The 12413-nt window shown below is 34.4% G+C and overlaps 1 protein-coding gene and 1 long non-coding RNA gene across 2 annotated transcripts in view; both read right to left on the reverse strand.

Moving 5' to 3' along the window:
* The window catches only part of LOC109053398 (zinc finger FYVE domain-containing protein 16-like), a 28637-nt gene that overhangs the window by 9376 nt on the left and 6848 nt on the right, over positions 1 to 12413 (reverse strand). The window contains 5 exon segments of the mRNA XM_042765632.1: positions 936 to 1091; positions 1187 to 1309; positions 3640 to 3853; positions 3938 to 4077; positions 8130 to 8306. Of these exon segments, the coding sequence (XP_042621566.1) occupies positions 936 to 1091; positions 1187 to 1309; positions 3640 to 3853; positions 3938 to 4077; positions 8130 to 8306 (810 nt within the window).
* Positions 9934 to 10989, reverse strand: LOC122146496. The gene is made up of 2 exons (XR_006161020.1): positions 10141 to 10989; positions 9934 to 10031 (listed from the first exon to the last, which is right to left on the reverse strand). It is a non-coding gene; the product is annotated as an uncharacterized LOC122146496 (long non-coding RNA).

Genomic DNA, 12413 nt, shown 5'->3' on the forward strand with positions numbered 1-12413 from the left:
TTTTCTATTCTATTCTTGAAAAAAAAAATAAAACATAGCTACGTGTTCTGTGCTAGACACTAACTGAGACTTGTCATGTCACTTGTATATTGTTGTTGTTCTCTTGCTGGTCTGATTTCTTCTATTGTTCTCATTTGTAAGTCTCTTTGGATAAAAGTGTCTGCTAAATGATTAAATGTAAATGTAATGTAATGTAATATATATATATATATATATATATATATATATATATATATATATATATATATATATATATATATATACTATATATATAATATACAATTTATACAATAAATATAACAATAAAAAAATATATAAATATACAATTTATACAATAAATATAACAATATAATTTCCAACAAAACCACATTTTTATTTTGTCAAAAAGTGCTGCAGTACAGAAATTGTACACTGTATTAATTAAAACATGGATGAAATTTATCGGGGTTGTAAGATATTCCTTTATTATAATAATATTAATACTACTACTGCTTCTAATAATCTAATTAAGTTGTAATATTGTTATTATTAATATTATTTTTACTTATTATTTTATTATTTTATATTATTGTTATATTATTTTATTATTATTAATATTATTTTTACTTTGAGAAATACATTTACTATTATTCTAGAAAAAATTAAATACTGTCAACAGCCAGAAAAAAAAAAAATCACCATGGATTAAGCAAAAAACTGTAAAGTTTGGTGTATGCAAGTGCTGCTGAAGTGGAGCAAATACCTATTTTGAGGAAATGGCCTTTAAAGATATGTATTATAATTAAAATGTACAGACACAAATAGATCAAATAAACACTTTTGGATGTTGTCTTTCCACTAGACTTAAACAACACATTATGAAAAGCCCAAAAACTGACCAGTGCATAAAAACACAATGTTTTTTCCTGTAGTGTGAAGTGTTTTGTGTGACGTACCTTTCTGTGCATCCTCGTAGATACTAACATACAGGTTGAATAGGTCTCTAGGCAGGCTGTTCTCCTCTGCGAGACACTCAATTATAAACACCAGCTCCTTCTGGCCCACTGCCTGAAGACCATTAGAGCTCAGACACCAGCACCTCTTCCCACCATCTACAACACGAACAGAGAGAGAGTTATGATGTTTAGCATATGAACAAGCCGGACATGATCAGATATTTCAATCAGATTGAGATAACGTAACATACATGCGACGATCTTGACGTTCACCAGTAAATTGGCGTTGAGCACGAAGGTCAGTGGCTGTGGGCCTCCCTCTTCCAACAGCAGCAATATTTGGCAAGCAGCAGGACGTTCCTCAACTAATAAATCTGTAATGAAGTGAAAAGAAAATTAGACATTTCAGGAAAACACACCATGAAGAATCAGTCACAAAATAACTACCAAATTGTCAGCAGCAATTAGGATATCAACTGACTTAAACGTAAATAATATTTTGCTGTCATCAACAAAGCAGCACATGGATCTATTTTGCCATAAGTGTTGCAACAGAGGGCATGAATTTCTCAAATGTTCTCATCTAGTAATTACAGTATCTCCAATGTATTGTTGAAGCAGCATGATTCTGGTTAAAAATCACCTGTTTAGTGGGGCTGGACGATATTGCCCCCCAAAAAAACCCCAAACAAAACAATATTCACCACAACATTCAATATTTAATTAAAACAACAAGAAAATGCATTCCATTTATGCATTCCATATATTTGTTCGACCATGAGACAAAATCTGAACATAGCGTAAACTCCACAGAATAAACTACCTTTTAATTCATGGCCCCATTAATTTTTTTCCCACAAATTTTGTGTTTTCTGTTAAATTTTTTCTGGATTCTGTGTTTTATGATTTAATACAAATTTATTATCAAAAAAGTTTTCTAATGAAGTGAATTCATAAAACTTTAACAAGTGCTAAATTAAAAATAAAATATGGATGTATGATATTCCTTAAAATTGTAATATTAATAATACTATTAACAATAATAATTCAAAGTAATGCTTTAAAAAGTTGTATTATTATTTCAGAGGAAAAGTAAATTTTTACTTTACAAAAGTAATATATTTCTGTAATTATTTCTTCAAATTAAACCAGGTGGTAGCGTAGACTCGAGTTTCTGTGTGTTACTGATGATAGTTTTCTCAAAAGAAATGGTGAAATGTTCATGTGTTCATGTCCTCATGTAGTGAGACGGCAGACGCTGAGCTTCACGTCACGCGTGCTTCAGTATGTGTTCTAAACAAAACTGCACCACTCATTCACACTATATGCTGATTTTTTTTTTTTTATAATTTATACATTTTACACTGCTATTGAACTGTAAAAACAACACTGTACTGATTTGAGCTGACTAACAACATTGTTGTCTTTTAGAGCTGTTTCACAGCAGAATTTAAAGGGGTCATATGACGTTGCTAAAAAGAACATTATTTTGTGTATTTGGTGTAATTAAATGTGTTTATGTGGTTTAAGGTTCAAAAAACACATTATTTTCCACATAGGCTACTGTACATTATTGTTGCTCCTCTATGCCCCGCCTTTCTGAAACGCGTTGATTTTTACAAAGCTCATCGTTCTGAAAAGCGAGGTGTGCTCTGATTGGCCAGCTATCCAGTGCGTTGTGATTGGCCAAATACCTCAAAAATGTTACGCAAACTCAAATACACTTACAATACTGTGATGCCATGTCCCAGCACGATGAGACAAAACCAATAAAACTCATTACAAACGAGGCATTTGTTGCATCCAGTGGGGACATAATTACTGATTATAATGACTTATACTGTGTTTTTACGCGTTGAGTTGAGTATTGCGCTGCGTAAACATAAAACCATGTCTGCATTTGTGATCTGAGAAACAACAAACAACCAGCTCTACTCTACACTGCTCAAAACTCGAGTTTGAATCATCATTGGCAAATCCTTTAAAATATGTAAATGTACTTACAGGCTGTGAGTCAGAAGCGCCAGACTGTCCTTGCAAAGTTGCCCCACTTTATAGAAACAGACACCGGCATTTTAGGCTACTCTCACAGAAAACAGTCCTCATCCTCTGTAAAATGCGCTGCACACATCTGAATATTTGGTTTGAACTGTTCTGGAACAGTGTTGTAAATACAACTTAACCACTGATTTCTAGTCATGACCACTTCATGAATCCAAAACAAAGCAACTACTCCAACACAAAGAAAAAAACAGCGTCCCCACAACATGGCAGCGGCAGCAACAGCAAGAATCAAAGTTACGCCTTCTTTCTTTGCGTGAACATTTGGGTGCTGTTATGCAAATCTTCCCACGTAGTGACATAGACATGTGGGGGCGTGTTTTAACGAGCCGTTTTAGGGGGGTGTGGTTGACTCTTAACTTTTATAAAGAATATCGCTTTGGATTTGAGACTTTAGTCTTTGCAACTTTACAGATCTTCTTTATTCACCAAGAGCTTGTAACACTCCAAAGAGAAAGGAAACTGATTGTCTAAAATGATGTAGGCTAAATATCGTAAATTACTCAGAAGTTTATTTTCGATTTTGTGGATTTGTTTTTTGATTAACATTGATGTTGGTTTATCACCTAGTCCTACCATTTAGACAAAAAGAGGCCGTCAAAATGATGGCTACCCTCTAGTTTAAGCCTTTAAAAGTCCTCACCCCCATATTCCTCCTCTCCTGTGGTAATGAGCAGTGGAGGCAGACCGTCGTCGTCCTCCGGCACCAGACTGACCGCTCTCTGCACACAGCTGCCCACCGCACAGAGCAGGCCGTAGTCCCACGGGCCTCTGATGGGCGGGCGGCTCACCTCGGCAGCGCTGTCAGAACTTCCTCCGGCGCTCTCATCACACTCGCCAGGAAATGTACCATTGGGCTGAAAGGCAGCGAATCAATTAATGACTTCAGTTGTCATTATCAGTTCTCTCCAGCATCAGTTAAGAGGATTAAGCCGTCTCACCCCCGGCGGGTCTGGTGTTACTGGGCTCGACTCCTGAGAGGATCTCCGGGTCTGTACACAGAGTTTGGTGGTGTCTGCGACCTCACCATTCGGCAGGATACCATCGGCAAACCACACGTGCTTCTGCTCACGTGGAAACCCTACGGGAACAAATGGAGAAACACAAACAGAAGGGTAGTTGTTGTTAAGCAAATAAAATATAAAAACGTTAAAATTATTTTAAGTTAGTTGCCAAGGAATCATTTTCTTATTTTATTTTAGTTTAACTTGAAGTACTAAAGTAACAAAAACTAAAAGTGAAAGAAAAATGTACAATAACTATATAGACATATTATTAGGGATGCACCGATTTTCATAGCATTTGTAATTAGTATTTTTTTTAAATATTGGGTACAGAAACAAAAAACAAAAAAAATATTAATCATATTAGCTGGCTTCATTTAGCAAATTTGAAAGATGTTTCCTTCAGTTGTTTTCACACTTAATTAAGGCTGCCCTAGACTAAAGATTTTTCTGGTCGACTAGTAGTCGTTAATTTTTAGCAATTAGTCGACTAATCGCACACTTATATTAATAAACCGGTAACACTTTACAATAAGGTTCCATTAGTTAATGTAAGTAAATGTATTAACTAACATGAAAAAACAATGAACAATCCATTACAGTATTTATTCATCTTTGTTAATATTAATTAATGAAAATACAGTTCATTGTTAGTTCACAGTTCATTAACTAATGTTAACAAGCACAACTTTTGATTTAAAAAAAACATTAGTAAATGATGAAACGAACTAAGATATTGTATTGTACATGCTTAGTTCGTGTTAACTAAAGTAGTTAACTAATTAACCTTATTGTAAAGGGTAAACAATTAACCATATAATTCACAATAATGAGCCTTTAATTGCATATAGCCTATCAGCACTCAACCGCATGCATAAAACTTGCCACTGCCCACCGCAGAAGTAATGATTATGAATGCATCAGGGGAAAAACAGCAAGAAGATAGCCTTAACATGACTGCAGTAACTAGTGTTTTCTGTATTTTCGGCTGCAGTGATGAAGTCGACGACACAGACTCATCATGCACGTTTCATATGGCTTACATTATATGAAAATATTAAAATACCACTTTAACATATTAATCTAAAAATAAAAAATTAAACTTCTAACTATATATATAAATACTTTTAATCAATCAAAGACAATCACAGATACTCTTTAAATATGTTTTTTTTTTTGAGATGATAAAGTTCACAGAGACCTAGATGGCAGAAAGCACACCCTGTTTGCTTTCATTATTTTACAAAAGCACAACGTTTTGTTGTTATTGTGAGTGCACACAAATAAAAGTAAATCCTTTACAAATTTGACAGATGTATTACTCTGTATGAGCAAAAAATGACAGAGTATTTTAAGTTTAATGCAAATGACTGGTCCCTTTAAGTGAACTATATTGCAGTGAGCATGCTAATATTCAGCTTCCGCACAAACACTTTAATAGCACACATGTTTCTAAGTTAACGCTAGAGTGAGGGGCCATGTAATGATGCTACAACTAACATGTTTCAGTAGCCACATTTGAGGTTGGTGAAGGTTTGGATGTCCGATGTACTTTAATTACCACATAGACCAGCTGTTGATGATCTGTCTAAGACTTTGCCCCTTGCTGTGGATTTTTTTTCTGCGACATAAAATTTTGATCGACTAAGACTCTTCTTGTCAACTATTGGGGGGCAATAGTCGAACACTAAATTATGCTTGATGTTTAAATATTTATTATAGTGAATGCACCAATAATTTTTTGTTTGTTTTAAATTTACGATGTAGTTTTAATTCAAATAATGCATGTGCTAACAGAGCAAACAGCAATGAAGATCATGCAACAGAATCAACAAACTCTAGGAATCACTCCATCCTTACAATCAATTACTTTTGATTATTAACATCAAAAAACACAATCCTTCTACATGCTGTGCAGTTTAAAGTAATCTCTAATAACTCCATTCTGCTCTATGTTGTTCTGTTGTCAGTGTTTCTTCGTCTGGACACAGCACTTTTCACATGCTGTGTGGTATCGGAGCATTCCAAATATCAATACAAGTATCAGTATTGGTGTATCCCTACATATTATTTTTAAAAAAATGACAAAAAAAATTATAATTACAATAAATGAAGCTAAAATTTAAAACAGAAAAAGAGCTAATTTAAATGAAAAAAAAAAAAAAAAAAAAAAAGTAATTCAAAATATTAATAAAATCTAAATATTATATCAAACTAAAAGAATGGACTTAAAGCGGTACAAAATACATGAAGAGGGAAAAAAAATTATAAAATATTGCCGTTTGGGTTTTATAATGTTCTGAAAGTCCTACCAAGGCTGCATTCATTTATCTATCTATCTATCTATCTATCAAATAATTCTTGTGAACAAAGCATTTTCAGCATCATTACTCATTATTCACAATATCATTGCAAACAAATCAAATCAAAAATAATAAAAAAATAAAAATCAAAAAATACATTGTGAAGAAGCATTTACTCTCAAATCATTTTATTTTAGGGCTGTCAAATGATTAATCACGATTAAATCACATCCAAAATAAAAGTTTTGTTTACCTATATGTGTTTTACTGTGTAAAGTTATTATGTATATATACATAAATACACTATATACTTCTGCTTTATATATTTAGGCTGCATTTGTATGTTATATATTTAAATATATTTATATAATATAATATAAAACTATAAATATAAAATGTATTTAAATGTAAATATTTTCTAAATTTAATTTATGTTTGTGTAAAATATATTAATAAATATACCCTGTACACAACATATATTTGTAAACAAAACTTTTATTTTGGACTGATTAATCGTGATTAATCATTTGACAGCCCTAATTTATTTTTAAAATAATAACAACAATTAAAAAAAAGAAATATCAATACAAATACAAAAAAAAATATTATATATTAACATATTTAAAAATATTATTTATTTCCGTGATGCGCAGCTGAATTTTCAGCATCATTACTCCAGTCTTCAGTGTCACATGATCCTACAGAAATCATTCTAATATGTTGATTTGCTGCTCAAAAAACATTTCTGATTATTAGCAATGTTGGAAACAGTTGTGCTGCCCAATATTTTTGTGGAAACCATGATACATTTTATATTTTCAGGATTCTTCGATGAATAGAAAGTTTAAAAGAACAGCATTTATTTGAAATAGAAATCTTTATAAATGTCTTAAAAGTACTGTCACTTTTAAAGGGACCCAAAAATGAAAATTTTATGTTTATCTGCTTCCCCCAGGGCATCCAAGATGTAGGTGACTGTTTCTTCAGTAGAACACAAACAAAGATTTTTAACTCAAACGTTGCAGTCTGTCAGTCATATAACGTAAGTGGATGGGAATCACGGCTTTGAGAGTCATAAAACATACTCCCAATTCAGATTGTATCCATTTGAGAGAAAGGTGGCGGTAAAACAATAAGATGTGATGAAAAAAAAAAGAATCCGATCCGTAAAGCAAGAATAAAAATAAACCTCACTCAGAGGCTGAAAATCAGAGGTAAAAAACGATATAAATTATCGTTATTCTGCAGACACTGCGTGAATCAAAGGTAAAAAACAGATCTAAGTACTGTTCAGTTTCTTGCACAGACTGATTGTTTTTGTGTCTTTACAAATCAATGTATCGTCACGAGCCGCAGGGTTTAATTTGGTTTTGTTTGTGTACGTTTTATGACTCTCAAAGCCGTGATTCCCATACACTTACATTTTAGGACTGACAGACTGCAACGGTTTGAGTTAAAAATTTTCATTTGTGTTCTACTGAAAAAACAAAGTCACCTACATCTTGGATGCCCTGGGGGTAAGCAGATAAACATCACATTTTCATTTTTGGGTGAACTATCCCTTTAAACTATTTAATGCATCTTTGAATAAAAATATTAATAAAAATCTGATAAAAAACTAAAACTCTTGTTCATTTGCTGGATGAACAAACCTTTACATAACAGTGTATAGTGAAGCTAACCTAGTCTAGCACACTATAAGATACGGAGTGCATGCAGTTTGGGACGCAGTCACTCTTTCTTTCATGAAGTAACTATATTAAATGGAAGTCACAGTGTTTTATAGCCATAAGAGCTATAACTCTGGCTCAGAGTGCAGTGCGTACCGTCATTACCGGGGTGTTTGAGGACAGACACGGGGACCATGACGGTGGGTGGGGGAGAGTTGAGGGTGCCGGCGGCGCGGGCCTGCTGCATGGGCGGTATGGTGGAGCAGTACTCTGATGGGATGTTGGGATTGGGACTGGGCCCAGTAGGGCTCATCATTCTCTCATGGGCTTGAGCTGCATACAACAAACAAAATCAGCCATTCCCAAATCAGTCTTTTCAGTGTATTGAATGAAAGGTCATGCTGGGAGAGAGAATGAGAGAGAGAGAGGAACAGGGGGGAAATGTTGTAGAAAAAGGTTTCCCAATAAAGGCTATGCACAACTTAAATTAACAGCCACCAAAAATGAAAATCAATGCAAACGATGCTCTTAATAAATACTCCTGGTTTTGTGAACGATTCATTAGTGCACATTAATTTTGCATCAGAATTAATAACTTACTCAATATCTGACTTTACTTGACGTTTCTTTCTTCTGTTGAACACAAAAGGTGAAATTAAGCACAAAAAGTACCATAAAAGTAGTTATAAGTAGACGTGCTTGCTGACGTCCATGTCTCTGTGTGAGGAACGGTCAATATTTATTGAAAATCTTCTGCAGCCAAGTGAATACATTTCAATCTGTTCCTCACACAAATAACTTTAGTATGATGTTCAGTATAGGACATTGGCAAGTATGAACTACTTTTATCGTACTTTTTCTGGAGACTGACAACCTCTGGTTGATATGCTTTAATTGTATGTAAAAGTGACGATGTTCTGCTTTTTGTATTCCACAAAAAAAAAAAAGTCATGGTTTTGGAACAACTAAATGGTAAGTTGGTGACGATTTTCATTTTGGGGCGAACTGACACTTTAAATGCAGTAATAGAGCAGTTCAAATGTCAAATATATTTATATACACTTCCATTCAAAAGTTTGGGGTAAGATATTTTTTAAGTAATTAATAGTTTTATTCAGCAATGATGCATTAGATTGATTAAAAGTGACAGTAAAGACATTTATAATGTTACAAAAAAAAAAAAACTATTTCAAATAAATGCTGTTCATTTGAACTTTCAATTCTTTAAAGAATCCTGAAAAATAAAATGTATCACAGTTTCCACAAAAATATTCAGCAGCACAACTGTTTTGAACACTGATGATAATATTTTTTGAGCAGCAAATCAGCATATTAGAATGATTTCTAAAGGACCATGTTACAACAAATACTCAAATAAACATGCTGAAAATTCAGCTTTGATCATAGAAATAAATGATATTTTAACATATATTCACATAGAAAATGCTTATTTGAAATTATAATAATATTTCACAATATTACTGTTTTTACTATTTGATTAAAAACAAATGCCACCTTGTTAAGCAGAAGAGACTTCTTGCAAAAACATTAAATCTTACAGACCTCAAACTTTTGAACGGTAGTGTAATGTACACTATAATATCCATTGTTGTCAAGGTATTGATACGCTGTAAATCAAATGATGACTAACAGCACAAACCTCATTCAGCTGAATCACATTCCAATAAATACAAAAACATCAAGCTTTTACAAGCAAGAGCACTGAGTGTCAATCACAGCACTTTTGTTATTAAAATGATGGGCAACGAGCCACCGAACCGAATTTAAGAAACAGGACGTCCAGTGCAGCCACAGCCCTCCTCCAGCCGTGAGTCAGCCGTGCTGTGCATTACGTTGATTAAGGCTCATAGATGCTCATCGACCTGATTACACTGGCACTGCCTGTGACACCCACAAACATGTCAGCTAGAAGCACGAAAGCTGAAATATGCTGGCTCACGGTGAAAACAGCTACGACCACAAGACAGATGGGAACAGTGAAGCCAAGAACCAGCAGGACGGAACGTCCTTCAATATGTGGAAATTCATTAAAAGACGCTGCAAAAAAAGTTACAAACTTAAGTGTTAACCAGATAAAATGATCAATTACACTTCAAGCCTCAAGAGGGCTTGGTTTCGATTTAATTCAGAGATATCCCAAGCTTACCTCATCCTAAATTAACTCTCTTCCAGGTTAATCACGGGTTGCATGTTAGTCTCCCAGGACGGTGTTAGTGTGCGCCGAGCAAAGGAGGAAGTGTCCCCCTTGCTGTTAAGCAAGAGAGAGTCCGCAAGTGAGTGAGACAGAGGGCGCATCCTTGAGCCTCTCTCAACCCGGGCAGGGCGCAGCTCACTTCCGCAAGCTCACGCGGAGTTCTCGTCTGTCCTGGACAAGGTGCACGTCTCTGGCTGCGAGCGCAAGCTCAGTCCGTCCGTCACACACACACACACAGAGGTCGTATTAAATGGCTGCCCTGGGCTAAGAGTGGTGGCAAACCCTCCTCGCCTGAAGACGAGAGGTGTGTGTGTGTTTATGTGTGTGTCTAACTCTATTCCTCAAACCAGAGAGTGGATGAGAGAGAGTGTCACGAATACTGCACCAGGTGGGTCCTATACCACACACACAAACACACACTCAAGGACATGCACCAGTGCCCTGGCTCCACCCAGCCCTGCACCAAACCCTGAGAGAGCTGGCTGGCGACTTGCAGCACTGACGCTCTGTGATGAATGTGCTTTTTAATGTGCAAATGGACCACACGCTCGGCCACACACACCGTGTGCCAGCCTCTTTTTATAGACTGTCCGGTACAAAAAAAATAAAAAATAAATAAAGCCTTGTTCTTCTCCATTAAATCAGCCCTTAAAAAATAAAAGAGCTTCTGATGTTTGGTCCACAAAAAAAGTTGGACACAAATTAAAAGGGTAGGGGATCTGCTTCTTTTAAAAGGGATGCAAGTGAGCCAGTGTTTTTATTGCTAACTGAAACTAAAAAAATCAGTAAAGCTGAAATTAAATAAGATACATATTAGATTGATAAAATATATTCATCGCTGAAAATCTAGAATTTTAAACATTGTTGTTTTGGGCATCTAGAGTGAAATACACAATTTAAGTTGATGTACTAAAATTACTGTCCTTTTAAATCTGACTCATATAAAATACTGCTTTATTTAATCAGAAACACAGATATGATTTGAGTATTTTGCTTTTATTTTATTAGAAGTTCGGCCACGCGCCCCCTACCAGAATAAAACTCCTTACCGGATTTACACTGCTACTCTATCGCACACCGAACGTTCCATTCTGTACATGCATTTCTCAGTTTAAATGCAACGATCCAAAACACTAACCCATCATTCAGGCAAAACTTTGCTTCAAGAAAGAGTTACACTGCTGCCGTGATCTAATCGCTAAACACCCTGAGCACACGCAAGTCATGTTTTGCCTCTTATCCGGCAATCAATAATTTTTCATAATAGGGCTGATGCCAATAGTTATATTTAAAGCCATTATCGGCCGATATTGATCCGAGCGTGCATCCCAACATTAAAACTGAATAGAAATATTAACAACAAATTCACAACAAAAATAGATAAGTTAAAAATACAAAAAAGAATTCAAAATATTATAAATACTATTCATAGTATATATAATAGTAAAATAAAATTATATACGCCTAAACTAAACTTTTTCACAAAAAAAAAAAATAATAAAAAAAAAATCCCTAAATCAAATGATTAATAAATACTATAATAGTACGTAAATAAGCTAAAATTATGTAATGATAGCCTTGACCCACAATTAAGGAAATCAATTTAATCTTTCATTTAATAAAAAATGGAATTAAAAAACCTCTATGAAGGTTAAGAAATTATAGTTATAAATAAATAAGCTGAGAATCCACCACTGGCAAGATGTGACCAGAGTTTCTGTCTGCCAGAACTAATAAAGACCAGATACATTTTTAAAATTGTTCAAATTGTTCAATTTTTTAAAAGCATAGAGTTCACATCACAACTATAACGATAACGGCACAAAGGAATGATATCGCTGGAATCTCTTTCAGAACGATTTTTTTCCAGCTGATGAATAAGATATCATTATAATTATCATTTTAGGTGTAAATGGGCCTTAAGAACTGATTATGTCACAGACATAACTAAGACATACTAAATGCATCAAACACATCTCCTTCAATGACTTGATGCCAATATCACAATACCAATGCAACGAGTGTTTTTGAGTAGTTCTTCATCAAAAACACTTATTTTACCAACCTAATTACACCAGCTAAAAATAAACCACGGTTCATATGACCCATTTCTACACTGACATGAACTGCTGCCACAGATTGTTGGTATTTAAAGGAATAGTTCACTAAAAAATGGAAATTTGCTGATAATGTGCTCACCCCCAGCCAGAGTCCAAACAGCTGAT

Source organism: Cyprinus carpio, chromosome A10, assembly GCF_018340385.1.
Source record: "Cyprinus carpio isolate SPL01 chromosome A10, ASM1834038v1, whole genome shotgun sequence".
NCBI lineage: Eukaryota > Metazoa > Chordata > Actinopteri > Cypriniformes > Cyprinidae > Cyprinus > Cyprinus carpio.